The following is a 13,089-nucleotide window of genomic DNA, read 5'->3' as shown; positions in this document are numbered from 1 at the left end:
TGAGAAGTAGGATAGATAGCATTCACATACTTAGAGGTCTCTGCAGCATCAGAGGACAGATCAGCAGCTAGAGCTCTGGGAGGTAGCTGTCCTTTTGTAGCTGGAGGAACGAACACTCCCTAACAAGGCTGCTGAACATGGAGCCCTGGTGGCACAGTGGTTAAGAGCTTGACTGCTAACCAAAAGGTCAGCAGTTTGCATCCATCAGCTGCTCCTTGGAAACCCTATGGAGCAGTTTTACTCTGCCCTATAGGGTCGCTTTGAGTTGGAATCAACTCTACACAGCTGTTTTAGTTTATTCATTTTTTTTTTTTTTTAAAGCAGAAGCTGAAACCATCCATAGGCGATATTGTTGAAGGTTTCTGTTATTAGAAGGAGATAGAATTACGTACTTAATGAGGTTCCATCCAACTTCTGTTCTGTGATATTTGTGTGTTTGGAAAGGCCAGATGCTCATGGTTGAGGCTTGAGTATAATTCAGGATTGTTCAGCCTTTCTTCTGGCAAGGAAATTAAGGAGGCTGATTATCTTCCCTAAAGTAAAATATATCCTCAGGGGTCATACAGGAGTTCATTTGTTGGATGCCCAGGAGCCCTTTTATACAGGGAATCCTTTCCTTTACTGAGTTTAAATTTTGAAGCCCTGGAATCTTCCAGAATTTCACTTTCTCTCTTATTTAAAAAGTAATAAAAATAGCTAGCATCGAGCAATAAAAGTATGCCAGTCACTGCACCAAGCACTTTTCATTTTCTATCTAATCCTTGCAACAACCCATTGAAGTAAGTATTATCCCCATTTTACAGATGAGGAAATGAAGGCAGAGATTTAAGTGGACTGAATGACTGCAGTAGGCTAATAATACTAGCTGACGTTCAGAGAGGAAGAGTGGAGCTCTGGAGCTGACCCTCCAGGCCTGTCCTCCTGTCTGTCAGGTGACTAACTCCACCAGAGTTTTTTAGCCAAGAGCCCTGGGTATCCATCTAGTGTTTGAAGTCTCAGAGTTACGCAGCTCAGTGGCAGTTGGCACCGGCTGTGATTTTCTCTTAGGTGGTCCCCAGCCACTGTGTGAGTGACACAGGAGTCCTGGGTACAGCTGCAAGCAGTTTGCAGGCACAAATGGTCCAGGATCAGATAAAGAGGCAGGCTCTCCCAACCTGCTTCTCAACAACAGGAAGTCTTCCAGAAGACTGCTAGGGAGGCCCATCACTCATAGCTGACTTTCTGCTTTTCCCCCTCCAGGCCCCACGGGCCTGTTCTGTTGACTTTCCCAGCCTTTGTTTTTCCTTCCAGGACATCACTGATAATTGCAAGCAGGCTCCCTCCTCCTTCTCCTCCTCCTCCTTTCCCTTCTCCTCCCTGCTACTAGCTCTAGGTGAGGAGAGGACCTCCAGAGGTCTCTAGCCAGATCAGGAAGTCTTCTACTCAGTCTTTTGTGAGTGGGCATTGTTGCCTGAGACCCCTGGGGCAGGATCTGTCCTCCCCTTACCCCTTGTGGTTGGTTTTTAAATCAGGACCCGTGGCACATTGCCCAGCTGAGGATCATTAGCTATGCTGAGTGTACTGGTCTGTGCTTTCAGAGGAAATGGAAAACGTGGCTAAAGGTTACTTGTTCAATTGTCTTGTCTAGTTAATGAACGTGTTAGTTAGAAAGAAGATAAGAAAATCAGTTCTCCGTAATCTCACCTCCCAGAGAATAAGAACAGTTAACATTTTAGCCCATATTCTAGAGATCGTCGTTGACAAAAAATTCCATTTAAGAGTCAGACAGACCTGGGTTATAGCCCTGGCTTGCTCATTATGTGACCTGGGCATCTTAACCTCTTTGTACTTGTTTCCCCAACCACGAAATGGGAATAATGGTAGTGCCTGCCTCACACAGTGGCCATGAGGATTCAGTTAAGAGAACAATTTTAAAGCACTTAGTGCAGTGGCTAATCCTTATAGTAAGTGCTCAATAAATATCAGCTCTTGTTAAAGGTCCCTGGGTAGAGTGGGAAGGAGCCCTGGTGGTACAGTGCTTAAGTGCTTGGTTTCTAAAAGAAAGTTTATTGGTTCAAATCCAGCAGCCGCTCCGTGGCAGAAAGATATGGCAGTCCGCTTCTGTAAAGATTACAGCCTTGGAAACCCTATGGGACAGCTCTACTCTGTCCTATAGGGTTGCTACAAGTTGGAATCGACTCAATTGCAATGGGTTTCATTTGGGTTAGCGTCAACGGTTAAGCACTTGACTGCTACCCAAAAGGTTGGCTGTTCAAACCCAGCAAGAGTCTCATTGGAAGAAAAATCTAGCGATCTGCTTCTGAAAGGTCACAGCCTTGAAAATTCTATGGAGCAGTTCTACTCTGTAGGCATGGGGTTGCCAGGAGTCAGAATTGCCTCCATGGCAACTAACTGCAATATCATCATCATCATTAAAAATGGCAGTAATGCAGAACTGTGCTGTAGAAATGTGGCGTCCAAACATCTGTTCAAGTACCTATTGCGGACAATACTGTGTGCTTCATGCCTCGTCATTCAGGAACACTGAGTAGTGTCTGCTTCTTCCCATTAAGAGTCTGGAACCTTACAGTAAGGTAATCAGGTAATAATGAAAGTTGCCCTCAGAACACAGCAGTCATGCTAGGATTTCCTGGCCTGGCCTCCTTAGAGATCCAACGTTGATTTGAAGGATAAGCCCGAAAGAAGAGAGTTGATCATGCTGGACAAGGGCTCTAGTCTCTTGCCCGAGCACATACCTGCTTTCTTGGCATTTGACAACTCATCATTGTCTTTCCAGGAGGCCAGAGTGTTCAGATACAAATTTGGTCTGACTCAAAATTCAGACAGTAATTATTTTCCAATAAATGGTCCCAGAAACGTGCTGACTTCCTGACTCTTTATGATAAAGCTTTTAAACAGGAGCACATAAGGGAAATATTAATGACTCTCAATGTTTTTCACTTGTATAGCCTTTCTGGATGGGGTTTTAAAACACTGGTTTGCCTTTAGGTATAAAACATCTAGTTAGGAAGAAACCACATAATGATGGACAAGATTGAAGAGAGCAATACTTGGCCAACTGTCCCTTTTGTGAAGCTTTCACTAAGGTCTAGAGATGCTAGTTCTTTTGTTTGAGTTTTTATTCCATGTCCTCAATTGCTGTCTCTGTCTAAAATTCATGTTCAGTGAAATGCTGTTTATCTGTCTTGCAACATCTGGGTTGTTTTGGGGGGTAAATGAACTTTTCTTTGCAGCTTCTCATGAGCTGTGAGCTGAGGTTCTTTACTGGTACGTTATCATTACCTGGCACTCCTGCCAAGGTAGAAAAAGTACTTTCTGAGGTTCCCTGCCAGTCCTTGCCACATAACTCTTCCTAAAAGAAAACCTGGCACCCAGGAAGTGATTTGAGGAGAGAATATTTTTCTAGGCATTGCAACTATTGTGGCTTTACGGGGTAAATGGTTTCTGGTAGGGGAATTTGACTGAATAGATGGGAAAAGATGTTGAAAGGGGCCTGGGTTTGGAGGGCAGTCCCTGGGTGGTACAAATGTTTTATGGGCTTGGTCACTCACCAAAAGATTCAAGTCCACCAAGAGGTGCCTTGGAAGAAAGGCCTGGCCATCTACTTCTGGAAAAAAAAAACCAGCCATTGAAAACCCTACGGAGCACAGTTCTACTCTGACACACATGGGGTCGTCATGAGTCAGAGTTGACTTAGTGACAACTGGTAGTGTTTGGAGGAGAGGTCTTAGGAAGGCCTTGGTTACTTAGGTATCTATACCAGGTGCCTGAGGAAAACTGGAAACTTAGCTGCAGTCCACCCCAGCACACTGCCTTCCTACATAACTGAGCTTGTTTTTTACACGTCAGTGTAGCTTTGGTAATATTGCTCCCACTCCTCAATATTTATGGCCCCAATGAAAGCTGTTTCTATGAGTCATGTCAATATTTTTGTTGATATTTGTATGTGTATGTGTGCAGTGATTTCCGGACTGTGTAGAGATTTCCTAGAACTTAAGAGCATTTTCTAGGACTGCCTCTAACTAGCTGTATATTCGTGGCTGTGTTCTTAACCAGCTCAAGACTTAACTGTTCGTATCTGCATAGTGAGGGGTTTAGACCAAGTGCTGACTAACCCCTTCACTATGCAGGTAAGCGTAGTATGTTCTAGTCTCCATCTAGAAGTTTTTTTTGGTAAAGGATGCAAAGGAAAGACATTGAAAAAGCATTTTGGTGAAGCACTTTTAGTTGTCAAGTTCTTAAAAGGCTGGTAAAGCTTTGTGGTGTTTGTTATCAAGTTTCCTTTTATTAATTTTATTTTGTTGCTTTGGTACCTTGGCCCAGGCACCATGGCCTTGCCAGACCTTAGTTTTATACCAGGTGTTTCCTTCTGAGTTAACAATCCCTGAGGCAAACTGCATATGTTAATGTTTTGTAAGCCAGACTCTCCAGCTCCCTAATCACTGCAAAATTCTTGGCTGGCTCCCTGCTGTTTTTTTATATTCACTATTTATTATCGAGGGTCCTCCATTTGTGGACTATGATTCAGGTGCGGTTTTGTTTGAAACAAATGTTATTGTGGGTTGGAGAGTATCCTGAAATTACTTAATTTGTTGGGGGAAAAAAAAATGTTGTTGCATCTGTCCTTACTTGGCTCATTTAAATTGCCTGCCTGTCAAACATTTATTTAAATGTGACTTTTAAGTGGAGTGCTTTGGAAAATTGAGCTAAGCCAACTTGCAGTGACTTTTTTTTTTCCCCCTCTGAGCCTTTTCATTTCTTCTAACAATGTTGCATATTTTACTTTGTCTAGGACTCTCCAGAAAGACATGTCTGACAAGATGTCCAGTTTCCTGCATATTGGAGACATTTGTTCCCTGTACGCCGAGGGATCGACAAATGGATTTATTAGCACCTTGGGGTAAGAGCTCCTGGTTTCTTCCATGGCAGGACTTGTTAAGACATCATAACATCAGTTCGAAAACTTTGATTTTTCTAAGATAAGAATGTTACCGTTTTACTTGGCTTTTACGGAGGTGGTTGAAATCATGAATACCAACTCTCTCATGCTATCTAAATTTAACCTCTCACACAAAAACATGATGTTGGTTCTGTAAAAGGGAAGCCTCATTAATTAGAACTCATTAATCCAGAATTTATTATAATTCCCTATATATGGATAATATATATAATTCCATATATATGGAATCAAAAAATTAAGATTAATATTTACAGACCTCGAAGGAGTGCTTTTTAGCTTTGTAAAAGCTCTTATTTTCAAATAGTGACTTGTTTGTAATATAAGCAAAGACCAGAACTTCTCAGGTGCTTGTCTGTCTTCTTTGAAGCAGAGCCTTTCCTAGTTTACATTGCTGTATGTATTCAAAAACTATAAATTGCACAATGTCCTGTAATTCAAACTTTTGCTCTTTTGTGTTTTTTCAAATCTTTTACCCAATGTTTAAGGGTATAAATATATCCCATAGTATACTAATTTGACTATCTTCTCCCTCCTCCTCATCCTACTGTCTAGAAGAGGAAATAAATAAATAGCCCCAAAGGCAGATGGAAGCAGAATAGAGAATCAAGATGCTTAATTCCAGAATAGCCTGGAATGATCTATATTGCCTTTGTGTAGGAAAGATTAGTTAGGCCCAGGGTGGCATTGTTGAATTTGGCAGGAGCTGTTCTCAGACAGGCCAGCAGCTTCTCCAAGAACCTCATTCTTACAGTAGTCAGCACCTTCCTTCTAATCGTAGCCATTATTTAAAGCGTGCTTGTTCTCTGCTGCTTGTGCAGATTGTGTATTCCCAGGCTCTGATTCAGGTGAGTCCACCCTCAAGGAGCAAGTTATTCCAAATACAGAATTCTCACTCAACGGGCACTGTGCAGTCACTGGATAAAAATTGCATTTTCAAAAGTTATCAGTAAGAGGAAGTCATCCATGACTACCTGACCCAGTGACCGTGTCTCAGTCCTTGTCTGTTTTGACTTCTCTACACTGTAAACCACCCCTTAGCAATTTCTTTTCTGTGCCTTCTGGCAGAGAGGCCTTCTGCTGGTTCCACTTCTCTTCCCCTTCTTTTTTCTTGCCTGGCTCCTTTCCCCTTTCTGTCCCCCATGGTTCAGTCTTTCATCCTCTTCCTGTTTTTCAGCAATAACAATAATAAATAGCAGTAGTAACCACTCTGTGAGCAATATAAGTCGTTATTGTGTGCTAGGCACTGTGCTAAGTACTGTACAAAAATCATCCCTTTAATGTTCAAATAACACTTTAAGCTGAGTACTAGCGTTATCCTCATTTGTTGAAGATTAAACTCCTGAGGCCCAGAGAGGTAAAGTCACTTGCCCAAGGTTTCACAGCTCAGAAGACTAGAGACTCCAAAGCCAGTGCTCTTAGCAGTTACCCCCTGCAGGGTTGGCTTTCTCTTCCCCGACCACCTCCTTCTCTGGCTGAATTTGACTGCCACACTCCTGGCTGTCTGCCCACAGCTTTTATCTGGATGCGTTGTTAAATCTCAGCCCCACCATATGCTCATCTTTTTTCCTACCACTCTGTGGTCCCGATGTCAGTTACTGGCATCGTTGCCATCCCAGGCACCAAGCTTACTTCTAGGCAGGTGCTGAACCAGCCGTTGCAATTTTAGTACCTGCTCTTCCCTTCTTTGCTTCTTCCAGAGCATCAATTCTTAAAATTCCTGTGAGATACAAATTATTTGCTTTATAAGCATTTTCCTCAAGTATTTCCAGTACCTACATGGTGACTCCATGTATGTCAGAGTAGAACTGTGTTCCACAGGGTTTTCAATGGCGGATTTTTCAGAAGTAGATCGCCAGGCCTGTGTGAAATTCTGAGACCCCCTCCGCAAGTATCACATTATATCTGGGGGTGGCACTGCAGTATCTACACTCTCAGGGACTCACCATATAAATGCAGTACAAATGTTTAAAATCATGCTCGCAGGGGATTTTATATATGCACACTTTGCTTTTGATTTTTGAATAAAAGCTCAGGCCATAGAAGTAAAACGGAGCATACATGGGTGAATGTTTTGCTCATTGGACCATTATATTGATACAGAGAGGCATTCTGTCTTGGAGCAGAAGCAGCTGTTGGTGGGCTACTCTGGCGACTTTGTCACTCACCAAATAGTTGCTAAACAGCTGACTTGGGCATCTTCTGGGCCACAGAGCAGGCAGCTCCCTGCCCTTGCGGAGCTTCTAGTCTAGGGCACCATTTGCACCTCTCAGCCCTTGAGATAGGGAGGACAGTGGAGAAGAGGCAGAGAGAACAGGAAAAGCATAGGAGGGCTTTATGGGAGAAGTAGGGCTCTGAATCAGGTACTTGAGAGATAGTCAGGAATTTAAGAGGTGAAAAGGAGTTTTTGAGGAAGGAGTAGCAAGGGTAAAGGCTGAGTATTTACTGGCACCTTGCTTCTGGGAGAAGAGACAGCACGGATTTATGGAAGAAACCCTGGAAAACTGTAACATGGTAGCTCGGAGGAATTTCTGTGGCCACTTGGAGAATGAGCCAGTCCTACCTATACCAGGAGTGCCTGGGTGGTGCAAATGGTTAAAGCGCGTGGCCGGTAGCCGAAATGTTGGAGGTTGGAGTTCACCCGGAGGCACCTCAGGAGAAAGGCTCAGTGATATACTTCTGAGACATCAGACACTGAAAACCTTAGGAAGCACAGTTCTACTCTGGCTCACACAGGGTTGCCATGAGTTGAAATCGACTCAAGGGCAACTGGGTTTTGGTTAATGATACCAGCTTTAGGACCTTGGATGAGTCATTTAACTTCTTACAGCCTTAGTTTCCTTATCTGTTCAATTTATTATTATTATTATTATTATTTTTTAGTGATTCTTCTAAAAGAATTGTGTAAGTTAGATGAGCCAGTTGAGACTTTAAATACCGGGTATTTGTGCAGTTTTTGGCTAGTTACTTATTGTTGTTTTTTGTTCTTCCCCGCTAGTTGCTTTAGAAGCTCAAAAGTTCTTTGACATCTGTGTGTGTTTGCACTTGCACTTCCATCTGAAAATGCTCCCCACTACTTCATTCTCCCAGGGCTTTGAATTGGTTTCAACCAGGGTTTTGAATTGGTTTAACTCCTTACTGAGAATTTGCATTCCTGACAAGGTCCCAGGTAGTTATACGTAAGAATCCCCAGGTGATCTCAGCAAGAGGTCGAACTGGAACTGATAAGTTGGGAGCTCTAGTTTCAACTCTTCTAATAGGACCTCCTCTACCAGCAGTGCTCAGATGGCCTCCTGCGCAATTAGTTTCTGGCTGCACTTTATTCTTCCTTCTCTTATAGCCCTTAGGTTATGGTCTTATAGGTTTGCCCTTTTGGCTCCTCTACTAGACTTGAGCTCCCTAAGAGCAGGGCCCTAGCTCATATTCATCCTCATATCACAGGACCAAGCACAGTGCAATGCCGGGCACAAACTTGGCCCCTCAGCCACTACTCGTTGAATGCACGGATCCTTCATCTGCCTTTGGACTTCAGTGATAGTGCATACTGTGCGCAAATCCATCATGGATGTGATGAAGGGGAAGAAGCCACGGAGAACAGTGTCCATTATAGAAGCAGAACCTTGGGAAACCTCTAGTGTCAACAGCTCCCTGGCAGGAGAATATTCCAGGCTAAGTTTTGTACAGGAAAAGCCCTGGAATGTTTAATTTTTACACAGTACTTAGGGTTTTATTTTCCTAGACTTGGCTTGTTATAACATTTATCTTTGTCTTCTTTGCAGCCTGGTGGATGATCGCTGTGTTGTACAGCCAGAAGCCGGGGACCTTAACAATCCACCTAAGAAATTCAGAGGTAAGGTGGTGGCCTTCCTGGAGTGACACCTGACTCTCTTGAAAGTTCATGACGTGTGTTGCTATGTGTATTTCCTCTTTGTTTTTTCCTTTATAGCAATTGTAGGCTTATTTACTTAAGCATTTTTTTCTTTAAGTATGATTTCAATTCCAAGCCTTTTGAGTCAGTCAACTTCTTGAAGATGCCTAAATGTCAAGATATTGGGATGGTTTTAATAGCGCCTTAATTTGTCTGTGGAATAGATGTTGATAAGTGCTTATTCAGTTTAAAGGCATCCATTTGTGCAGACATATCTCCAAAGAAATAAGATTTATTTATTTATCTTGTTATAAATAAGTTCTAGTTACAAGGAACGTTTGTTGTTTCAGCAGATCTCACTCTCCCTTTGGGGGCTCTGATATTCTTAGCTGTCTTAACCTGGAGTGGGAAGTTTTGACTATAGCACTTGCTGTTTCAGTTAAAAGACACAGACAGGGCAGTTTTCATACCAGTGTTGGCTTTCTTTTTAAGCCTTCTGCATTTGATGTTCTCTTTGGAAGGTAGCTTAGCTTTTCCCAGTTGATGTTTAAAACGTAGTTGGTATCTTAGATGATGAACATGTTGTTTTTTCTTGTTGTTAGTGGTCCTCAGGTGTAGCTGTGGGTTAGAATAATCTGGGGAAGCTTGTAAATTAAATAGATGCTCAGGGCTGCATTCCAGATGAATTAAGTCAGCGATTCTTACGTACAGTTGAAGTGAGAACCCAGTGGGTTAAGTATTTGACTGATGGCCTCAGTCTCAAAGGGTCTAAACATTGCCATTTGCATGATCATGTCATTTTTGTTATAAGTTCTTACTGCTTAACCAAAACCAAACCTGTTGCCATTGAGTCAGCTCCAACTCGTAGCAACCCTATAGGACACAGTAGAACTGCCTCATAGGGTTTCCAAGTCTGTAAATCTGTATAGAAGCAGACTGCTCCATCTTTCTCCTGTGGAGTGGCTGGTGGGTTTGAACTGCTGACCTTCTGGTTAGCAGTCGAGAGCTTAACCACTGCACTACCAGGGCTCCTCTCTTACTGTTTAGTGTTGTAAAAGCTGTTTGCCTTTTATGCATAAAAGCTGAAGAAATTAGAACAAAATAGAAGGCAGAGTTCAGATGGAGAACAGCCATTTGGAAGACATTTGGTATTGAGCTGCATCCAGTTGGCATGGCATTCTCAGGAGAATGTTTTCATCTGGGGATGGGGTGGGGGGACAATTTAAAAAAAAGTAATTGACATAGAGCCAGAGAGACAGGAACCTGAGGTAGGTGTTGCCTCTGTTGCCTTTTTCTTTTCAGTCCCTCCTCCATGTCGTCTTTCAAAACAAAATCCTGAATGCAGCAGAAATGAAAATTTGATCAAAGGGTTGTGATCCAGTAGCTCATAGACTTCATCCCCTATTCTGAGTAATAAAAGGACCAGGGCCTATTGATTCTGTACGGGGCTCTGTGCTAAGGACTCTGCTCCTGGAGCCGTCCTTCCACCCCGTGAGGAGATTGATACGCTCAGAGGTTAAGCAGCCTGTCTGAGGTCCCGCCACGGATGGAGTGAGCATAGTGGTTCTCAACTTCGGCTGCGCAGAGAAATCACCTGGTGGGGAACTTTCAAAAAACTGATGTCTGAGCTCTACCACCAGGGATTCTGATTTAAGTGGGCATTGGGATTTCTGAAAGTTCCCCAGGTGATTCTCTTGTACAGTAAAGGTTAGGAACCATCGCTCACAGAGCCTGACCATAATGTTGTTGTTGTCAGCTGCTGTGGAGTTGCTTGACTCAGAGTGACCCCCATACAGGCCATAATGAAATGCTGCCCAGTCCTGCGCCATCCCCATAATCACTTGCATATTGAACTGTTGTGTTCCATAGGTTTTCATTGACCGGTTTTCAGAAGTAGATTGCCAGACCTTTCTTCCTAGTCTGTCTTAGTCTGAAAACTGCACTGAAGCCTATTTGGCATCATACTAACACCCAAACCTCCACTGAAGGTCACGTGGTGGCTGCACATGAGGTGCATTGGCTGGGAACCAAACTCGGGTCCCGCATGGAAAACAAGAATTCTGCCACTGAACTACCAGTGCCCTCACCAGGGCTCTAAACCATTATTACTCAGGGAGGAGCTGGTATAGCCTTGGCTTTTTCATCTGAGACCCAAGTGGAAGGATGTACAAAGGATCTCGTTGCGTGAGTCTAGTGTAAGTTCCCATCTACACATAGGCCCTGGGGGTTGGGAAGTGAACCTGGGGAAGTTTTTAATACACTGTATAAAGTTAACCAGCTGGATTATTTGAATACAAGGTGAGAACGTTAGAATACATAAGACTGTAGGGGAAGTCGAAAGAGACGTGTTTTCTTGGCATTAGGGTAAAAGTGAGAAGCCCTGGTGGTATAGTGGTTAAGCTTTCAGCTGCTAACCCAAAGGTTGATGGTTCAAACCCACTAGCTGCTCCTCGGGAGAAAGATGTGACGATCTGCTTCTCTAAAGGTTTCTCTTGAAAACCCTATGGGGCAGTTCTGCTCTGACCTGTAGGACTTCTATGAGTTGGAATCAACTTGATGGCAATGGGTTTGTTTGTTTTTTCCGTTTGTTGGTTTAGGGTAAAAGTGCCTGGTGCTTAGATATCTATCTGGTGACTGATTTGAAGGGACTCTCTTGAGATAAACACAATAGGCCGATGGAGGCCATTTGAAAAGAACCAAACTCCATTTTATGGCTTGGCCTGGTTCAACAGGTGGCCATGTGATACTGACTTGATTTGTTGACTGCTTTTCTCCATAAATTAAAAATCAAGGTTTCTGGGTTGTGAGCCACTTTATACTTGTGGGAAAATCTGGTTCAGACCCAGCTCTGCTGCAGGCTTTGTGAATGTAGGTCACTACTGCCGGAATCCCACGCACTTTTCCTAACCCGGAGGCCCCCACACATAGGTGAGGGGTCCAGGCAGATCTCTGCCGGCTGTTGCAGGAGGCGGGCGGGGTAAGATCTGCTCCTCCTGGTGGAACCTGAGAAGCAAGTACTTAACAATTTTCCCAAGGAGTCCTTCAACTCTGGTGCAGCATACTTTTTAAAATATTTTCTAAGATGAAGAAAAAAGATCTCTCTTCTGGAAAGGATTGCTGTCTTTCCAAATATAAGTGTATTTTGAAGTTGACGTCATTTTGCTGTTTAGAAATTGTACACACGGCAGTTGGGTAATTTGAAGGCATTTCTAGTCCATATCCTTGTGATGCCCTTGCACCCTGGAGTTTAACAAACACATATGGAAAAGCAAAATGCTGGCAAGCGGCTGAAGGGGATGATGGAGTTTTTATCTGAGCAATCAGCAGAGCTACATTTAGTCATTTAGGTTTGCTGTTGCTTCATTGTTTTCTTGCCAAGCTATTTCCTGTATTGAGAGCCATCATAACTTGTTCTTAAGTAAATGCAAATCAAAGACCTGTTTATGCAACACTCCCTGTGGCTTCTGACTTTGGGTTCTTAATTTTGTGAGCTCCCCTTGAAATGTACAACCCTAGTGGTTAATAACATAGGCCTATAGGATCAGGCTTCCTGGGTTCAAATCCAAATTCTGCTAATTCTTAGCAGTGTAGTCCTAGAGGAATTACTTCATCCCTGGGAACCTCAGTTTTCTTAGCTGTAAAATGGGAGGTGATAATAGTACCTACCTCATAGGGTTATTGTGAAGATTAAATGTGTGTAAAGAATTTACTGGGGCAGTGGTGCTTCAGTGACAGGCTTCTTGTCTTCTATGGGAAAGACCCAGGTTTGATTCCTGGCCAGTGTACCTTATGTGCAGCCTCCATCTGTCATTGGAGGCTTGTATGTTGCTCTGATGTTGAACACGTTTCGGCAGACTTTCTAGACTAAGATAGACTAAGAAGAAAGGCCTGGCAGTCTACTTCTGAAAATCAGCCTGTGAAAACCCTATGGATCACAACAGTCCAATCTGCAGCTGATCCAGGGGATGGTGCAGAACTGGGCAGTGTTTCATTCCATTGTGTATGGGGTTGCCATGAGTCAGGGGCTGACTCAGTGGTAGCTAACAACAACAAGCTGTTAGGTATTCTTATCTTTTTATTCCTGATTCTTAACACAGAGCCTGGCAGTCATAAATGGTGGCAGAAGGAAAAGGAACTACCTGTGAATTCCATAATCATTTGAGAATAAGTGTGTGTGTGTGTATATATATACATGAGTCTTTTTATTTTTAAATGCTTTTGTGATTGGGGCATGCACATGGACTATATGGAGCTAGATTTGGGC

The 13,089-nt window shown here is 43.1% G+C and overlaps 1 protein-coding gene across 6 annotated transcripts in view; it reads left to right on the top strand.

Annotated features, from left to right (window-relative positions):
* Positions 1-13,089, top strand: part of ITPR1 (inositol 1,4,5-trisphosphate receptor type 1) — a 385,201-nt gene that overhangs the window by 20,554 nt on the left and 351,558 nt on the right. For all 6 annotated transcript variants that reach the window (XM_064274996.1, XM_064274992.1, XM_064274993.1 and 3 more), the window contains exons 3-4: positions 4,793-4,900; positions 8,737-8,807. In XM_064274996.1, coding sequence (XP_064131066.1) covers positions 4,809-4,900; positions 8,737-8,807 — 163 coding nt within the window. In that variant the 5' untranslated portion in view covers positions 4,793-4,808. The remainder of the gene's footprint in view (positions 1-4,792; positions 4,901-8,736; positions 8,808-13,089) is intronic.

The sequence above is a fragment of the Loxodonta africana genome, chromosome 22 (assembly GCF_030014295.1).
Source record: "Loxodonta africana isolate mLoxAfr1 chromosome 22, mLoxAfr1.hap2, whole genome shotgun sequence".
Classification (NCBI taxonomy): Eukaryota; Metazoa; Chordata; class Mammalia; order Proboscidea; family Elephantidae; genus Loxodonta; species Loxodonta africana.
This window is presented reverse-complemented; position numbering and strand designations above follow the sequence as displayed.